This window comes from Carassius gibelio, chromosome A1 (assembly GCF_023724105.1).
Source record: "Carassius gibelio isolate Cgi1373 ecotype wild population from Czech Republic chromosome A1, carGib1.2-hapl.c, whole genome shotgun sequence".
Classification (NCBI taxonomy): domain Eukaryota; kingdom Metazoa; phylum Chordata; class Actinopteri; order Cypriniformes; family Cyprinidae; genus Carassius; species Carassius gibelio.
The window spans coordinates 23,518,421-23,532,237 of NC_068371.1; the positions used below are offsets into that span (position 1 = coordinate 23,518,421).

At 39.3% G+C, this 13,817-nt stretch overlaps 1 protein-coding gene and 1 pseudogene across 1 annotated transcript; both read right to left on the reverse strand.

Annotated features, from left to right (window-relative positions):
• Positions 1–2,251: 2,251 nt before the first annotated feature.
• Positions 2,252–12,387, reverse strand: LOC128016048 (Krueppel-like factor 5). Its single transcript, XM_052600371.1, has 4 exons — positions 11,920–12,387; positions 8,585–9,485; positions 5,773–5,832; positions 2,252–3,702 (listed from the first exon to the last, which is right to left on the reverse strand). The coding sequence occupies exons 1-4, from the start codon at positions 12,088–12,090 to the stop codon at positions 3,524–3,526; spliced, it is 1,311 nt and encodes a 436-aa protein (XP_052456331.1). The 5' UTR covers positions 12,091–12,387; the 3' UTR covers positions 2,252–3,523.
• A 1,006-nt stretch (positions 12,388–13,393) lies between these two features.
• LOC128021237 (progesterone-induced-blocking factor 1-like) overlaps positions 13,394–13,817 on the reverse strand; it is a 28,173-nt pseudogene continuing 27,749 nt past the window's right edge.

The following is a 13,817-nucleotide window of genomic DNA, read 5'->3' on the forward strand; positions in this document are numbered from 1 at the left end:
TTTCCAGATGAAGCAATCTTTAACAGACATCTTGCAGATATACGTGTGCTATCTAGGCTGAGTCTTTGAGTTTTTTTCTATTTGATTTGTCACAAAAGTGTCAAAATACATTTTGGCTGACATCATTTTATTACTGTTAAGGAATATTTTCACACTGCATTTAACCATGGGTTATCATCATTCTAAACTCCACTTTCAACTCCAGATGCGTTTCACACTCATGATTTAGTTTCAGGATTTGGTGTTAGAGGGTTATGTCTATGCTTAGGAACAGCCAACCAATCATAAGCCTTTCGAAGTTCATTCAGGAGAAACATAATAGTCTTCTATGTAATATTAGGACGTGCAATGCTTGAGCTGTTCTGTAAACAGGTCAAGTACTGCATTTGTCCAATCAATGACACTGATACTACAAACATGTTAAATAACAACGTCAGCGGTTTTTAGGAATGTACAGTCATCTTATATACACAAGATTAATTGTGTGTGTGTGGGGGGGGGGGCTTGCTTTTAAATAATTTCCATTAAAACGATCCAGCTGTTTGTTTGTTTAGAGCAAAGAAAGGCTCATTTGTATTAATCTGGCTGGGACAGGTTATGAGAAAGTGCAGTTTATGATGTTTTGAGGGCTGAAGGTGAAGAAAAAAACTAGGGGCCCCATATTCATTAGAGAAATAATGTTCACCCTGGAGGTTTAAAACCTCCGTGAAGCAATGCTACGGAAAGGGGGAGGTAGGAGATGAAGAAAGAGTGTAGGAGAGAAGGAGACTTGTAGGAGTAACAATTCTCAAGAGGAACCTTGAAGAACCAACCTCCTGATTGGGTCCAGTGGAGCTTCCATTGTTTGCCTGTCTTTGACATCTGAAGTTCATTATGTCCAGGGGCTGAGGAATCAAACTAAGAACATATGTAGAAAAGGGAGAAATTCCCCTTCTCTTTAAAAGCAATGAAAGCATTTATTTTCCTTTGTGGTGTTTCCTGATCTCATATCAAAAGCTTTATTGTTTCTTTGCTCTCAGCTTGTAATTCAGTTGCACACCAAGAAACCAGTGATGCCTCTTAAAGCAAACAGTGCATTCACCAAGCGTACATACGTGCTGAAAGTTTCAGGGCCTGAGATTCTGAACATAACATTCACACACTAGTTGAGAATCAGATAAAAGTATGAAGGGGCATCACACTGATTCCAGGTTCAGTATGATTGATAAGATGTTTTCAGTTGTCACAGTGGGCTCTGTTTGGGATCTATGTGAGCAGGGAAATAAAATCATCTGTTCCAGAAGCGATAAGATTGATTTTTAAAGGCTGTAAACTGGAGTTTGTGATGATTTAGAGATCTGTCTTGAACATGAGTCACACTCTGGCTTTTAAACTGTAACAGTACATATTAAAATGATACATCTTTTTGAATTAGAAGTCCAATTTCTACTATCAAATTAAAGTTAAGGTGCTGAATCAACACTTACATTTTTTTTATGGGTCACTAATATTATTTTATAATATTTGAACATCACCAGTATATCAAATTATATGATAAAATATCAAAGGCATTTTAAAGGATGTTTGAATCCAAACTGTTTTGGTCACCATTGACTTCCATTCCGTCCCACATTTTACAAAATATCTTTTGAGGTCCAACAGGATTGGAACAACATGAGGGTGAGTCAATGATTACCAAATTGTCATTGTTTGGGTGAACTATCACTTCATTTACTTATTGTTTTAGGGGGCAGGATGTAAAATTATAAATGGGTTGCACTGGACAATAAAAAATGATATTGAGGCATTGTGCTCACATTACTCTCATTCTTGACTTATGTTGACATAAAAAAGGAATTCCCATTAATTTTCTTTTTCAGAGCTTTAGGGTTTGTTTGAGTTGTGGAAATTGTTTCTTTACGATGTCAACCATCAGATAAGAGACATTCAAACTTTTTGGCGTAGGTCCAAGTGATCTTTGAAACTTAACTTTCTGCTTTGAAGATAGTTTTATCTTTTCTCCTTTGTAGTATTACTTTTCTTGGACCTTAGAGACATCAACAAATAGAAATTGGTCAAATACTTTATAGTGAGTGAACAGAAACCACTAGGCATACGTCAACGTAAACAATAGAAATGTAGTTTAACTGCTTTCAGGGAGGCAGATTAATGGTTAATCTACATATTTTAATCTGAACACACATTATTATAGCTTTGTCATTCAGTAGAAATTGAACACAGACAAAACAATGTGCGAGAGAAGTTTGTAAAATGCATTAAAAATTATAAAGTTGATTTTATTAGGTTTCATATCAATCAGTAGGCAAAAAACATATTGTCAAGAGGACAACCAATTTAGAAATATAATTTCAGAATCTACAAAATAAGTTTAAGTGAAAAAAAAGAAAAATCCAAAAACAAAAGCAATATGATCTTTTTTTTTTCAAAAAAAAGAAAAAAAAAAGAATAGAGCAAAAAAATAAATCTAAATAATATTTACATTAAAATGTCATAGTATTTACATTAAGGCATTTCAATTACACAAAACTTGTCAAATTCCACTTCACAAAGCCAATGCAATAAATACATCGATTTTACAAGAAAGAACCAGTTGATGCGATAACCCTCTCTTAAACGAAGCCGAATTAATGCGGTAATAGTGAAAAAACTGTAACCTGCTGAATTTTCTTTTGATCTTTTTATGAACAAAAAGTTTAAGCATGTGCTGCTGATAAAAACAAATATGAAAAGGCACTTTAAGATGAGAAGCGTTCAAAAGAACAGTCACTGTGGTCTCGTACATTCATATGAGCTTATGCATCAATGACAGTAGGAAAACAAATGTTCAGCCGGCGTGCTTCGGTGTGTATAAAGGGGACAGTACAAATCACACAGCTGTCTAAAGCCCTTTTCCAACTTCTCATTGCTTTTCTATACCACTGTTTAATAATTCATGAAATAAATGCTGTTCAGTAGCAGCACATTATCATCCAAAGCTATAAATACTTCAGTAACTAAAAAGAGGGAATCGCAGTATAGGCGGTGTACCTGAAACCCCAGCATGAGCAGGAACTATTCCAGTGATATATATATTCAGATATTCATCTTTTCCAGTCTAATTCAAGTGCCAAGTACAAATGGGAGTTAGTTAGTCTCAGTGCTCTACAGATGTACAAGAATGAATCCTGTGTATTTAACAGTTCATTTCGTTATGTTTAAAAAAAACATTTCTTCTTCCAATTAGACGATGAGAGCCGGGTCTCATGTACAAAACAGCTTAAAGAGAATATCAAAATGAGATGAGGGTCCTAACGGAAATTTGATCTATACATTCTAAAGAAAGAGGAAAAGGGTACCGAACAACAAGAAACAGGATTTCGTGATAATATCTAAAGTTTACAGTCCACAGCTCGATGCTCTCGACAGGTCAGAGAAAGATGATTACCCTAAGCATTATAAGGTTCGTCGCGGTGTAGAGAAAGAAACAAGTCGTTCTGTCATCACTTCAAGTGCATAATAATAACAAGGATGTGTGTCTTTGTGTCTAATTCTGATGTCTCTTCATGTGCAGGGCGAGATGATCGGAGCGAGAGAAGCTGCGGCTGCACACAGCGCACTGGAAGGGTTTGGCTCCCGTGTGCTTCCTGAAGTGACGCGTCAGCTCATCGGAACGAGCAAACCGCCAGTCGCAGCCCTCCCACGTGCACCTATACGGCTTCTCACCTGAACACAGACACAATGGACACCACGTTTGGTTAGACACACCAACACAACACGGAAGAAACCATTGCTCATGGATAAAAAACCGGTTTCTGTTCACGAATATGTTAGCATTGCCAAATGAGTAATCTGTTTGGGTAGGTTTCTCTGTCATCGCTGTAGTAACCATAACAAACATATACATTAACTTCACTCAACTCAATCTCTAAGATTAAAGTATTTCAGTATTTTGGTATGTTTGTGGAGACCGACAAGACTAAACTTATATTCGGCCATAAATAGCAGCACAGTGTTTTGCTTTCTAGAACTCGGGTTTAGAGCATTTTTTTTTAAACGATATGTTATTTTTTCCTCCCAAAATCAAGTTGGTGTGACTGTCATATCAACACATGCATTAAAATCACAATGTTGTCTGTAGGTAAAACTCAAAACTAGAAATTAGGAAGGATATTGAAAAAAAACTTGAGGGTGAGTCAATGAGAATAAAATGTTTCATTTTGGGGTGAACTATCCCTTTAAGGGATGACAGAATGTTCATTTTTAGGGAAGTGTCATTAAACGCAAAAACTTTTTTTGGGCATTGTGAACAATAAGTGCTTTGATTAATTCAATTATCTGAAATATCAGTACAAACAAACCCGAAAACTTTATACCAATGTTATCATTTATCTTAGCAATAGGGCTATTGCTGAAAAACTATAAGGAGTAATACTGCAAGTCAAGCTGTTTCAACTGTAGTTTATGCAGTAGGTGTGGTGCTCAAAAACAATTAACTAGCTCAACGTCAGAACATGTGCGTGTCTTGAGCTTTAACGTTTGTGAGGAGAGCCCTGAACAGGAGTCCTGTAATGACTTGTTTGGAAAGCTCATCCCATGTGTTGTCTGCTCGAGGCCTCACTCTTCTCCCCAAGGACTGGTTGGATTGGGTTTTATCTTCATAGGTTATCTGGACATGGTGTGGTTTCTCTTATTTAAATAAAATAGAGGTGACGTTTATCTGTTTATTAATCATACCTGTTCAGGCTAAAATGATAGTGGTTGGAGATGGTTTATGATATTATATTGCAAAATAAGAGATTATACTTTTCAAAAATTTTGAAAAAATTGATTTTTTTTTTAAAGGAATTAAAATTTGTATTCAGCAAGGATGCATTACATTAAAAAGGCCCAAACTTAAGTCTGTGGTCCAAAACTTTCAACATGTATAATAATTTATTTACTCAAAATGTGGAGGTAACAGTTAACAGGTGTAAAAAAAAATACATCTTGGGTACAAAAAAATGTTGGCATCATTAAACTGACCCACCCTGTGCTCTAGGAGCAAAAATAAATCCTTCTTATGAACTGTTTACAAACTAAATGTCATTATGAATTTGAAACTAGCAGCTGAGCAGTGTAAATCTCACCTAACAGGCAGTTTAATCGAAAACAGCAACACTGTCGAAAGACTAAATCATGCCGTGTCAAGTCTTCCAGAAAAGAGTGGGTGTTGTTCTCTTATCATAATAGTGCTGTACAACCAGTATGAGCCTGTAATTAGACTCAGGAATTGGTGACATGAAATATAAATCTATATCTTGAAAATGAAAATGGCCTGATAAGTACAGTACTTCATCGGTATATTCAGTTCCCAAACCAAAGGCCACATTCTGGAATGTATTACTATTCCCTCCTCTGGCTCAAATGAGGTCTGCTCTTCTGTTTACTTCCATCAAGACACTAAACTAATATCTCCAAATATATTTTTATATGAGAGAGTTCGACACCGAACAATATTTTTCTACGGATAATTTCAAATGTTGCCTAGAGGTCATTTTAATACTGGATATTATAAATTGATATTGAAAAAAGGAAGTAGAAACGGCTGTTGCTGCTGATGTATTTGGACCTGGTTTTGGTGCAATCTCACATTAGGAAGCGACGTAGGCTAGCTTTCAGGCAGCATGCAAGAATGAACGCATGTGGCATGCCAACAACGCACTTCTGCCCAGCAACATGACCGTAAAAGTGCCAAAAGAGGAGGCCAGCTTTATCCAGCATAAATAAAACCGTTTTTAATTGGGGAACTCTTACCAGTGTGTGTCCTCAAGTGAGCTTTCAGGTGGGACGACTTGGTATAAACTTTCTTACAACCTAAAATAAGAGAACAGCTTTTGTTATTCACAACAGTAAGCAATTGTGTGTTCAGAAATTTTGAAAGCTGTTGAAAATGTGTAGAATAATTACTAATGATTAAATATTTAAAGTAGAAATGTAAAGTACCAAAAATGCAAATATTATATTTAATGCATAAACAATATGACAAGAGAGTATTTTAGTCCTTTTGGATATTGTTTAACAAGGCTATTGAAAAAAAAAATTAAAGTGTTTTAATTTTTTGAGAGGTAAACAATGTGGGAGGCTATTGACAAAATATATAACTTATGAAAACAATATTGAAATATACATTGTAAGTAATAAAAAAAATCTACGCAATTACTATGTTTGATGCATAAACAACAAGACAAGAGTGTTTAATCTTTTAAGAGAAAAAAAAAAACTTTGGAGGCTACTGTTCAAATTTTTAAAGGCCACTGTTATTAAAAATGCAACTCTGCTTTATGCAGAGTATATATATATATATATATATATATATATATATATATATATATATATTAAAAACTATGCAATTGGTATGCTTAAAAAAAACTTAAATAAAAACTATGCAATTGGTATGCAGAGTATATATATATATATTAAAAACTATGCAATTGGTATGCTTGACACATGACAGTATGAGTGTTTCATCATTTGAGAGATAAAAAATATGCCAAGAGGTTACGGATAAAAACATTGTGGCGAGTGGGGCGGGGCCGAGAGGCGTGGGAACGAGGAGTGAGGCCGGGTGTAGTGATTGGAGATGAGCTACACCTGCGCCCCACCGCCAGTATCGAGTCCCACGTAGGAGATGGAAGGATATAAAACTGGAGTGACGACCGTGAAGGACGAGAGAGGACCAGGCCTGGGACATTGTTTTATGTTTGCGCGCGTCAGTCGCCGTGAGGGGCTGACGCGCTGTTTTGTGTTTAATTTTGAATATAAAAACGTTTTTGATTGTGCGCCGGTTCCCGCCTCCTTCTTCCCGATGATTAGGGAGTTTTTATAATTACAGTGGTGCCGAAGCCCGGGAGAAGGAGGGACGCGCTGCTGAAGATCCCTCGCCGCTGTGGTGAATCCGCGGTGCCCTCGAGCAGGCGAGGTATGTGCCGTCATGGACGCTCGAGGCGGTGGGCTGGAGCGAGTTGCCGGGGACGGGCGAGCTCACTCCCGGCCGCCCACGATATGGAGGGGCGGCTGCCGGCCGTGAGGGAGCGGAGGAGTCGGCGCCGTTCGCCAGGGGGCCGGAGCCTGCCGCCTCCGTGACGGAATCCAGAGGGGCAGGGAACAGGGGACTCCTGCCGCTGCCCAAAATCGGAGGAGCCGTCGCCGTCCACCGGGCGGCGGAGGAGTGTCGTGCCGTCCGCCGAGGGCCGTCCAGTGCCACCGCCGGGCACCGCGGAGGAGATCACCCAGCCGGTGAAGGGCCGAGCAGCAGTGCGTCTGGGAACCGGAATTTTTTTTTTTTTTCCTCTCTCCCCTCTCTCGTCCTTGTCGCTCCTCCTTCCATCTCCTTTTCTCTCGCCTCGTCTGTCCAACCCCCAGGTTCCTGCAGGTCCCCGTGAGCGGCCCCCCCCCGGAGGGAGGGGGGGGGGGAGTAGAGCGCAGTCTCGAGGGTACCCCCCGGCCTGCGAGGGGCGATGGGGGTATGTGGCGAGTGGGGCGGGGCCGAGAGGCGTGGGAACGAGGAGTGAGGCTGGGTGTAGTGATTGGAGATGAGCTACACCTGCGCCCCACCGCCAGTATCGAGTCCCACGTAGGAGATGGAAGGATATAAAACTGGAGTGACGACCGTGAAGGACGAGAGAGGACCAGGCCTGGGACATTGTTTTATGTTTGCGCGCGTCAGTCGCTGTGAGGGGCTGACGCGCTGTTTTGTGTTTAATTTTGAATATTAAAACGTTTTTGATTGTGCGCCGGTTCCCGCCTCCTTCTTCCCGATGATTAGGGAGTTTTTATAATTACAAACATATTAAAATAATCAAAAATAAATAATAAGTGATTAAATAGACATAATATGTGATTATTATGCTTGATACACAAACAGCATGAGAAGATATGTTTAGTCCTTTGACAGATAAAGAAAAGCTGGAAGGCTTTTGATAAAAAATATGAATTATTAAAATAATAATACAATTATTACATGTTTCAGTTATAAATATGAAAACAAAACAAAAAAATGCCATTGTAATGTTTGATGCATTAACAGTAGGATAAGAGAGCGATTCATTCTTTTTAGTCACCAACACAAAATCGGTTGGTTCACTCGTTGCCACATTCACAAATAAGAGCATCCTGTTATTTGGTTTCAGCAAGCTTTCTTTTCCAATTAGGAATTTAAAGCCCATCTCATGTCGTTATCTGTAAAACCCCACTCAGTGAAGTAAAGCAGTGATGGGTTTTTAATTGCGAAGCTCGTCGCTTCAGACATGGAGCTTCTTAGCGTAAATGCACTATTAATGGCACTGTGAGGCTTGTCTGTTTTATAATTTGCCCAGTCAATTTGATGCAACAGGATTCAATAACAATCAGCCTGACGTCAACTCTTTGGCGTTCATCTTGAGCGCTTGTTAAAAGGCTTTGGCCATCTCTGAATTATTTAACAGTGAATTCAAGGTTTTGAGTAGGAAAGTGCAGTCGAAAGCAACATAGTGCTTCAGAAAATACAACAGCATTGTGTAAATTTGGCTATAGATCTATTTTTATATTTGATTCCAGTTCAATTGTAAAAAAAAAAAACAGTTTGTACCTGCAAAATCACAGTGGTGTATCCGTCTTTTCTCAAGGTCTGGGTTTGTTCGTCTGTTGTAACGAACAGGCATGGACCCAGTGGTCGCGAGGGCTCGTGTCGAGGTGGGTGTTGGGTGACTGGGAGCATGGACAGCCATTTTGGAGGCGATAGTGGCGGCGTAAGATGGTGGTGGTGTCAGATTGTGAAGCAGTTCCTTCTGTATGTCAGGACTGCCCGGTTCTGAAGTGGGAGGCGAGGGGGGAAGATAGGGCATTTTGAGCTGCGACTGAGCCTGACCCTGAGGATGCACAAAGTGGCCCAGGCCGAGAGGGTAACCGGTGGCGGGCATGCCACAGTACGCCTTTGAAGCAGTCTGTTGGGTCGCTAAGTGCAGGTCATGGAAAGTAGGCATCTGTGAGGACACAGAGTGAGCGTGAGGGTGGGAGTGTGAATCGGCTTGATGGGGGATGTCCAGCTCTGAGTTGAGGAGCTGGAAGAGCGGCCCATCCTGTGGGATGTCAAAGCCTTGCATCTCCTGCTTGACAAAGACCCCAGAGTTATCGTCCATGGGATTGATTTCAGAACCCGAAGTGGAATTCGAGTTAAAGATGCTGGTGAAATCGGGCAGCGTGGATGGAGCGGGGCCAGTCGAGCTCACCGGACACTCGGGATGAGAGAAAGGCGCTGATACAGGTTCAGTTTTGACCTGGCTGGGGACTGAAGGCCGCGCTGGCCGGCACATTCCCGTTCTTAGATAAGCAATGTCGGGGAGGAAGACATTCATGTTGATGCTGAAGGGGGACCCGTGTTCATCCCTGAAAAACTGGTCCATTACAGAGATGTTCTCTCGTCTTGATTTCTTTGGGTCAGGGAGAGCCACAGATTGTGGAGACAGATATTTATCCATCTCCTGTTTAGCCTAGAGAGCAAAAGAGAGAGGCATAAAATTGTAAATGCAGTTGTAAAGGCCATTAAAGGCAAACGAGATAAACAGATTTCAGAATAATAACTGCTAGAATATTGCACACGCTGCTTCTGTCATAAAAGCTGCCAGGATCTCCTGAGACTGCTTGTGTCGGCCGAGCACAAACACAGTATACATAACATTTCTGAAAAGCTTGCTAGAATACAAATATTCACTTACTGCTACAACAATGACCAACATGCCTGCTACTCAGCTAAGATAACTTGGCTCGGAATAAAAATATATGGACTACTGATCACAGCAGATGCTTAAATCATCTTACAACATGAATTATATTTACAACATAAATACAAACATATAACACATACATACATACATATATAAAATAACTAATTATTCCTCATATGAATAAGCATGGTGGAGCAGATAAATTTAATCTATCATATACATCTAGCAATAAACCGATTTATCGGCCAGGCTGAGTAATTAGGAGATATTTCTTTGGTTTTCTCTTCAAATAAGGACACTTTGGACTATAATAATGGTAATAAAACAATTAACCTTGAAAATAATAATAATAATAAAAAGACAGAAATTTAAAGTTTTTAGTATTATATGGACAGGCAAGGACAGGTGAGTAAATGGCTGATATTTGGCAATTGTGCATTTTCAGTAAATGTTGCATACCATTTATGCTCTCATTTGCTGTCACTGAATGTATTATGTTTGCAGTGTATCAGCACTACTATGTCTCAATGAAATACTATGTCTTTTTTTTTTACAAAAAAAAAAAGGGTAGATATTTTACCTGCAAAGCTAATATATAAAAGCTAAAAATCAGAACTTTACGTTTTAACGTCTGACCTGCGAGCTTGTCTATATTGAGAACATGAATCGGTTGTGTTGCTCTATGGAGCAGTCAGAGGTAAAGCATTTATCAAGTCTTCTTCGATATGTCTCTGCTACATTCCGCCTTCGACTGTAAAACAGCGCTCATACCACGAGCTCAAAACAGACTTGCTGACAGGTGGAAAGCGTGCTGAGAGATTGCTCAGCAGCCTTTCCAAATTTCCACCCAATTATCATAAAACCGTAATCAGCAGAAAATAGTAAATCAAGACTCATTCATTACTTCCTGAGAGTAACATCTATAGAGTCAATAGTGGAATAAACATCAATGGAAATGAAAACACTCTCACACATACAGTACATGCATACATAAACACTCGAAATGCCAGAGCTCTTTAAGTGCTCTTTACGCGGCTGCTACACGTCGCTATTTCTGGATTTAGATCTTCCAGCTGTTCGCCGGACATGTATCTCTTTCACAAGTTTTCAGTTTGAGGCTCGGCGTTGCTGGGAAGTTTCAGCTCGGAGCTCGAGAGCAGCGCGCGTGGGTGCGGAGGGGGAGGCAGTTGTTGACGGTAGCCAAGAAACCAACTGCAAGCAACAGACACGAGTCCGACCCAGCCCCAGCACCAGCCGCAGGCCAGACTCTCCATTGCGTTGAGCCACGGGGAAATCCCCAAAACATCACCAAACCCTTTTGAAATGGACGAGTGATTCTTCATTTTGAGGACGCTGTGGTCTACTTAAAATTTACAACAGTGAAGATGATTCATTATATTACGCTACGTGTGACAGTTTAATAACTAGGCCTATGTGGTAATGTCATTTGTTTGTTTGATTATTTATTGTAACCTATGTATTTGGAGAAAAAGGGATAAGCACTGAACAAGTGAACACAATTTGCATAGATTAACTTTGAATTTCTAATAAAAAAAAAAAAAAACTCAAATAATAACCTTCTTTGGTAATACAACCATTAAAAATAGCAGATTATGAATACAATTATTTAATTTATCATCTTTAATTTCGTATTTATTTTATTAAACACTGTCTGACCTGGTGTAAATGAAAGCATTTTATAAATAAATAAATACGGTTATGGAAATTAGCGATTATTTGTTATAAAACACAAGCGGATATTGTTTGTTAGTAACAACATAATTTGCACACAGAATTAACTAACACACTGAAACACGTTCTAATGGCAACAAGCAAAGTAGAACTGTCCTGAATTGAACACTTTTGTCCGTTTATTTCAAATGGGAAGGTGATAATTGTTGGGTAACAGTAATTTAGAAACACAATACAAGTTTATTTTAACTATTCTTTGAATTAGATTTTGCTTTATTTCTGATATTTAAAGTTGCTTAAATTAAAGAATTGCACATGGCTTTGTTAACGCATCTGATGGGGCATGATGCTGATGGGACTGCAGGCGTGCACGCTGCCGCATCATCCACGACGGCCCACCTTTCACGCGAAGGGATGCATTTGATCTTTAATTCATCCAGTGATACAGTCCTAACATGATCAAAACAAAAAAGCCAAGCACCATTCAAATAACTGATTAACCAATTACCTGAGAATAGTCGTGTGATAAGCCCCTTTCCGTGTCGGGATTCTTGGCTTCAAAGGAAAACAGAGAGGAGTCCTCCTGAAAGCCGTCGGATAGTGAGGGTTTGAGGAGCGAGAGAAAGTCATCTTGTCCCGGTGCGAGCGCAGCGCTCATCGTAAGAAGCGTAGCGGCCATAAAGCCGTGGATGTGACGGAGAGAGGGTCCGCAGGATGTGTTTTGATAGACGTTGAGGAACGGGAGGTGAGTGTATGGTGCATGGAATGACAACTGTGCGTGTATGTGCGCGCGCTTTCAGTAGTAATGTCCCGTTTCGCTTCACTCCGTTCCTGGAGCTCCGGGATATATGTATAATCGCTGAAAGGGCGGGGCCTGACAGAGACTGAGAAAGTGAGACGGCTTTACCTTTACTACTGCTGTTACTGGAACCCGTCAAAACAGAGAGTTAAATCTGCCCACCCCTTTACGTATTTAATTTAGCACTTAAATAATTTTAATAATGACAGCAGTGCAGCATAAAATCACTATAAACATAAATTAATTGTGTTTATCGGTTAATTCAATGGGCATTTAATGATAAAACATTGTTTATTTTATATTATAGCTACAGCAAAAGTATGTTAGAACAAAAAAATAGCTACAGCAGAGAATGAAATAGTCAATAACAAGTCGTAAAACCGGATCTTTTTCAGGGTAGTCGGATACCCGAACAAACGGCTCTTATGAGTCGGTTCTTTTAAGTGAACCAACAACATTCAGAGTGGTCAGGGTTGTCCGATTCCCGACTCTTATGAGCCGGTGCCTTTAATGAATCGAAGCCAATCATGAATCTCTTACTGGATCGGTTACTCCCTTCCAGAACGCAAATAATGTTATGCTGCAGTCTACTTCATTAGGCTCCTCATTATGACATTTGCTATAATCAGAGTAAGTGTGTGCACATTTCACATTTAGGACTACACTTGTTTGATTGCCAAATTCTATTAAAAACATTTATGTTTTGAGATTTTGTTAATCTGAAATCTCATCTGAGATCTCATCATGTGGCAACCGACTGCCAAGAGCAGTCAATGCAATCAGATATTTTCCCCTTCAAATATTTATTCCTCAAAAGCATTAAAACGAAAGTTACTGGAGCCGTTAAAGAACCGGAGTCCTTAAATCCCTTAGGATTCTCATCCCTAATAATGAGGTTCAGACACTACCAAGTTTTTAAAGATGTGTCTGTCAGGACATCCTACATTTACTGTTTCCAAAGCTGTAGCGTACAATAAGGCTCATTTACAAACGGTAAATGATCCCTATATAAAATAAACGTTCACCATAACTTCACATTTAAAAATAACACAATAAGGCAAACAAAAATATCAATCTCAAGCGGACTGAATCAATGAAATGAATCAATAAAACGCAGCTCACTGCTACCGCTGTTCTTGTTGGCCATTCGAGCCTGTGGCGCGTAACATTAAGATGACACAAATAAGCGTGCTTCTCTATTTTTACCAACAGCGTGTCTCACATCTTGTGAATCATTATCATCAAATTATAGATACAGATATTGAGCTATTTTTACGGGGGCAAATATTAAAAATGCTTATTTTCAGATACTGTATAGCTACGTGTTGCTAGCCTTACCTTACTTTAGAACCTTACTTTAAAAACAAAATGTTTGAATGGTTTATTACCATTCATATTTATATTCATAGTTTGAGGTTCACATTTTTCATTAGTACACATCAAACCAGTGGAACTAGTTATGTAATAGGTCTTTAAAAAACTTTCATCTTTGGTTGCATGCAATAGCATCCCAGAAGTATTAAACAAGTTGAACAAGTCTATTTAGTTTTCCGTTCGTCTTTTCTGTAACATTCTGGAACTTCTTTATTGGTCTGTTAAAAGAAAAA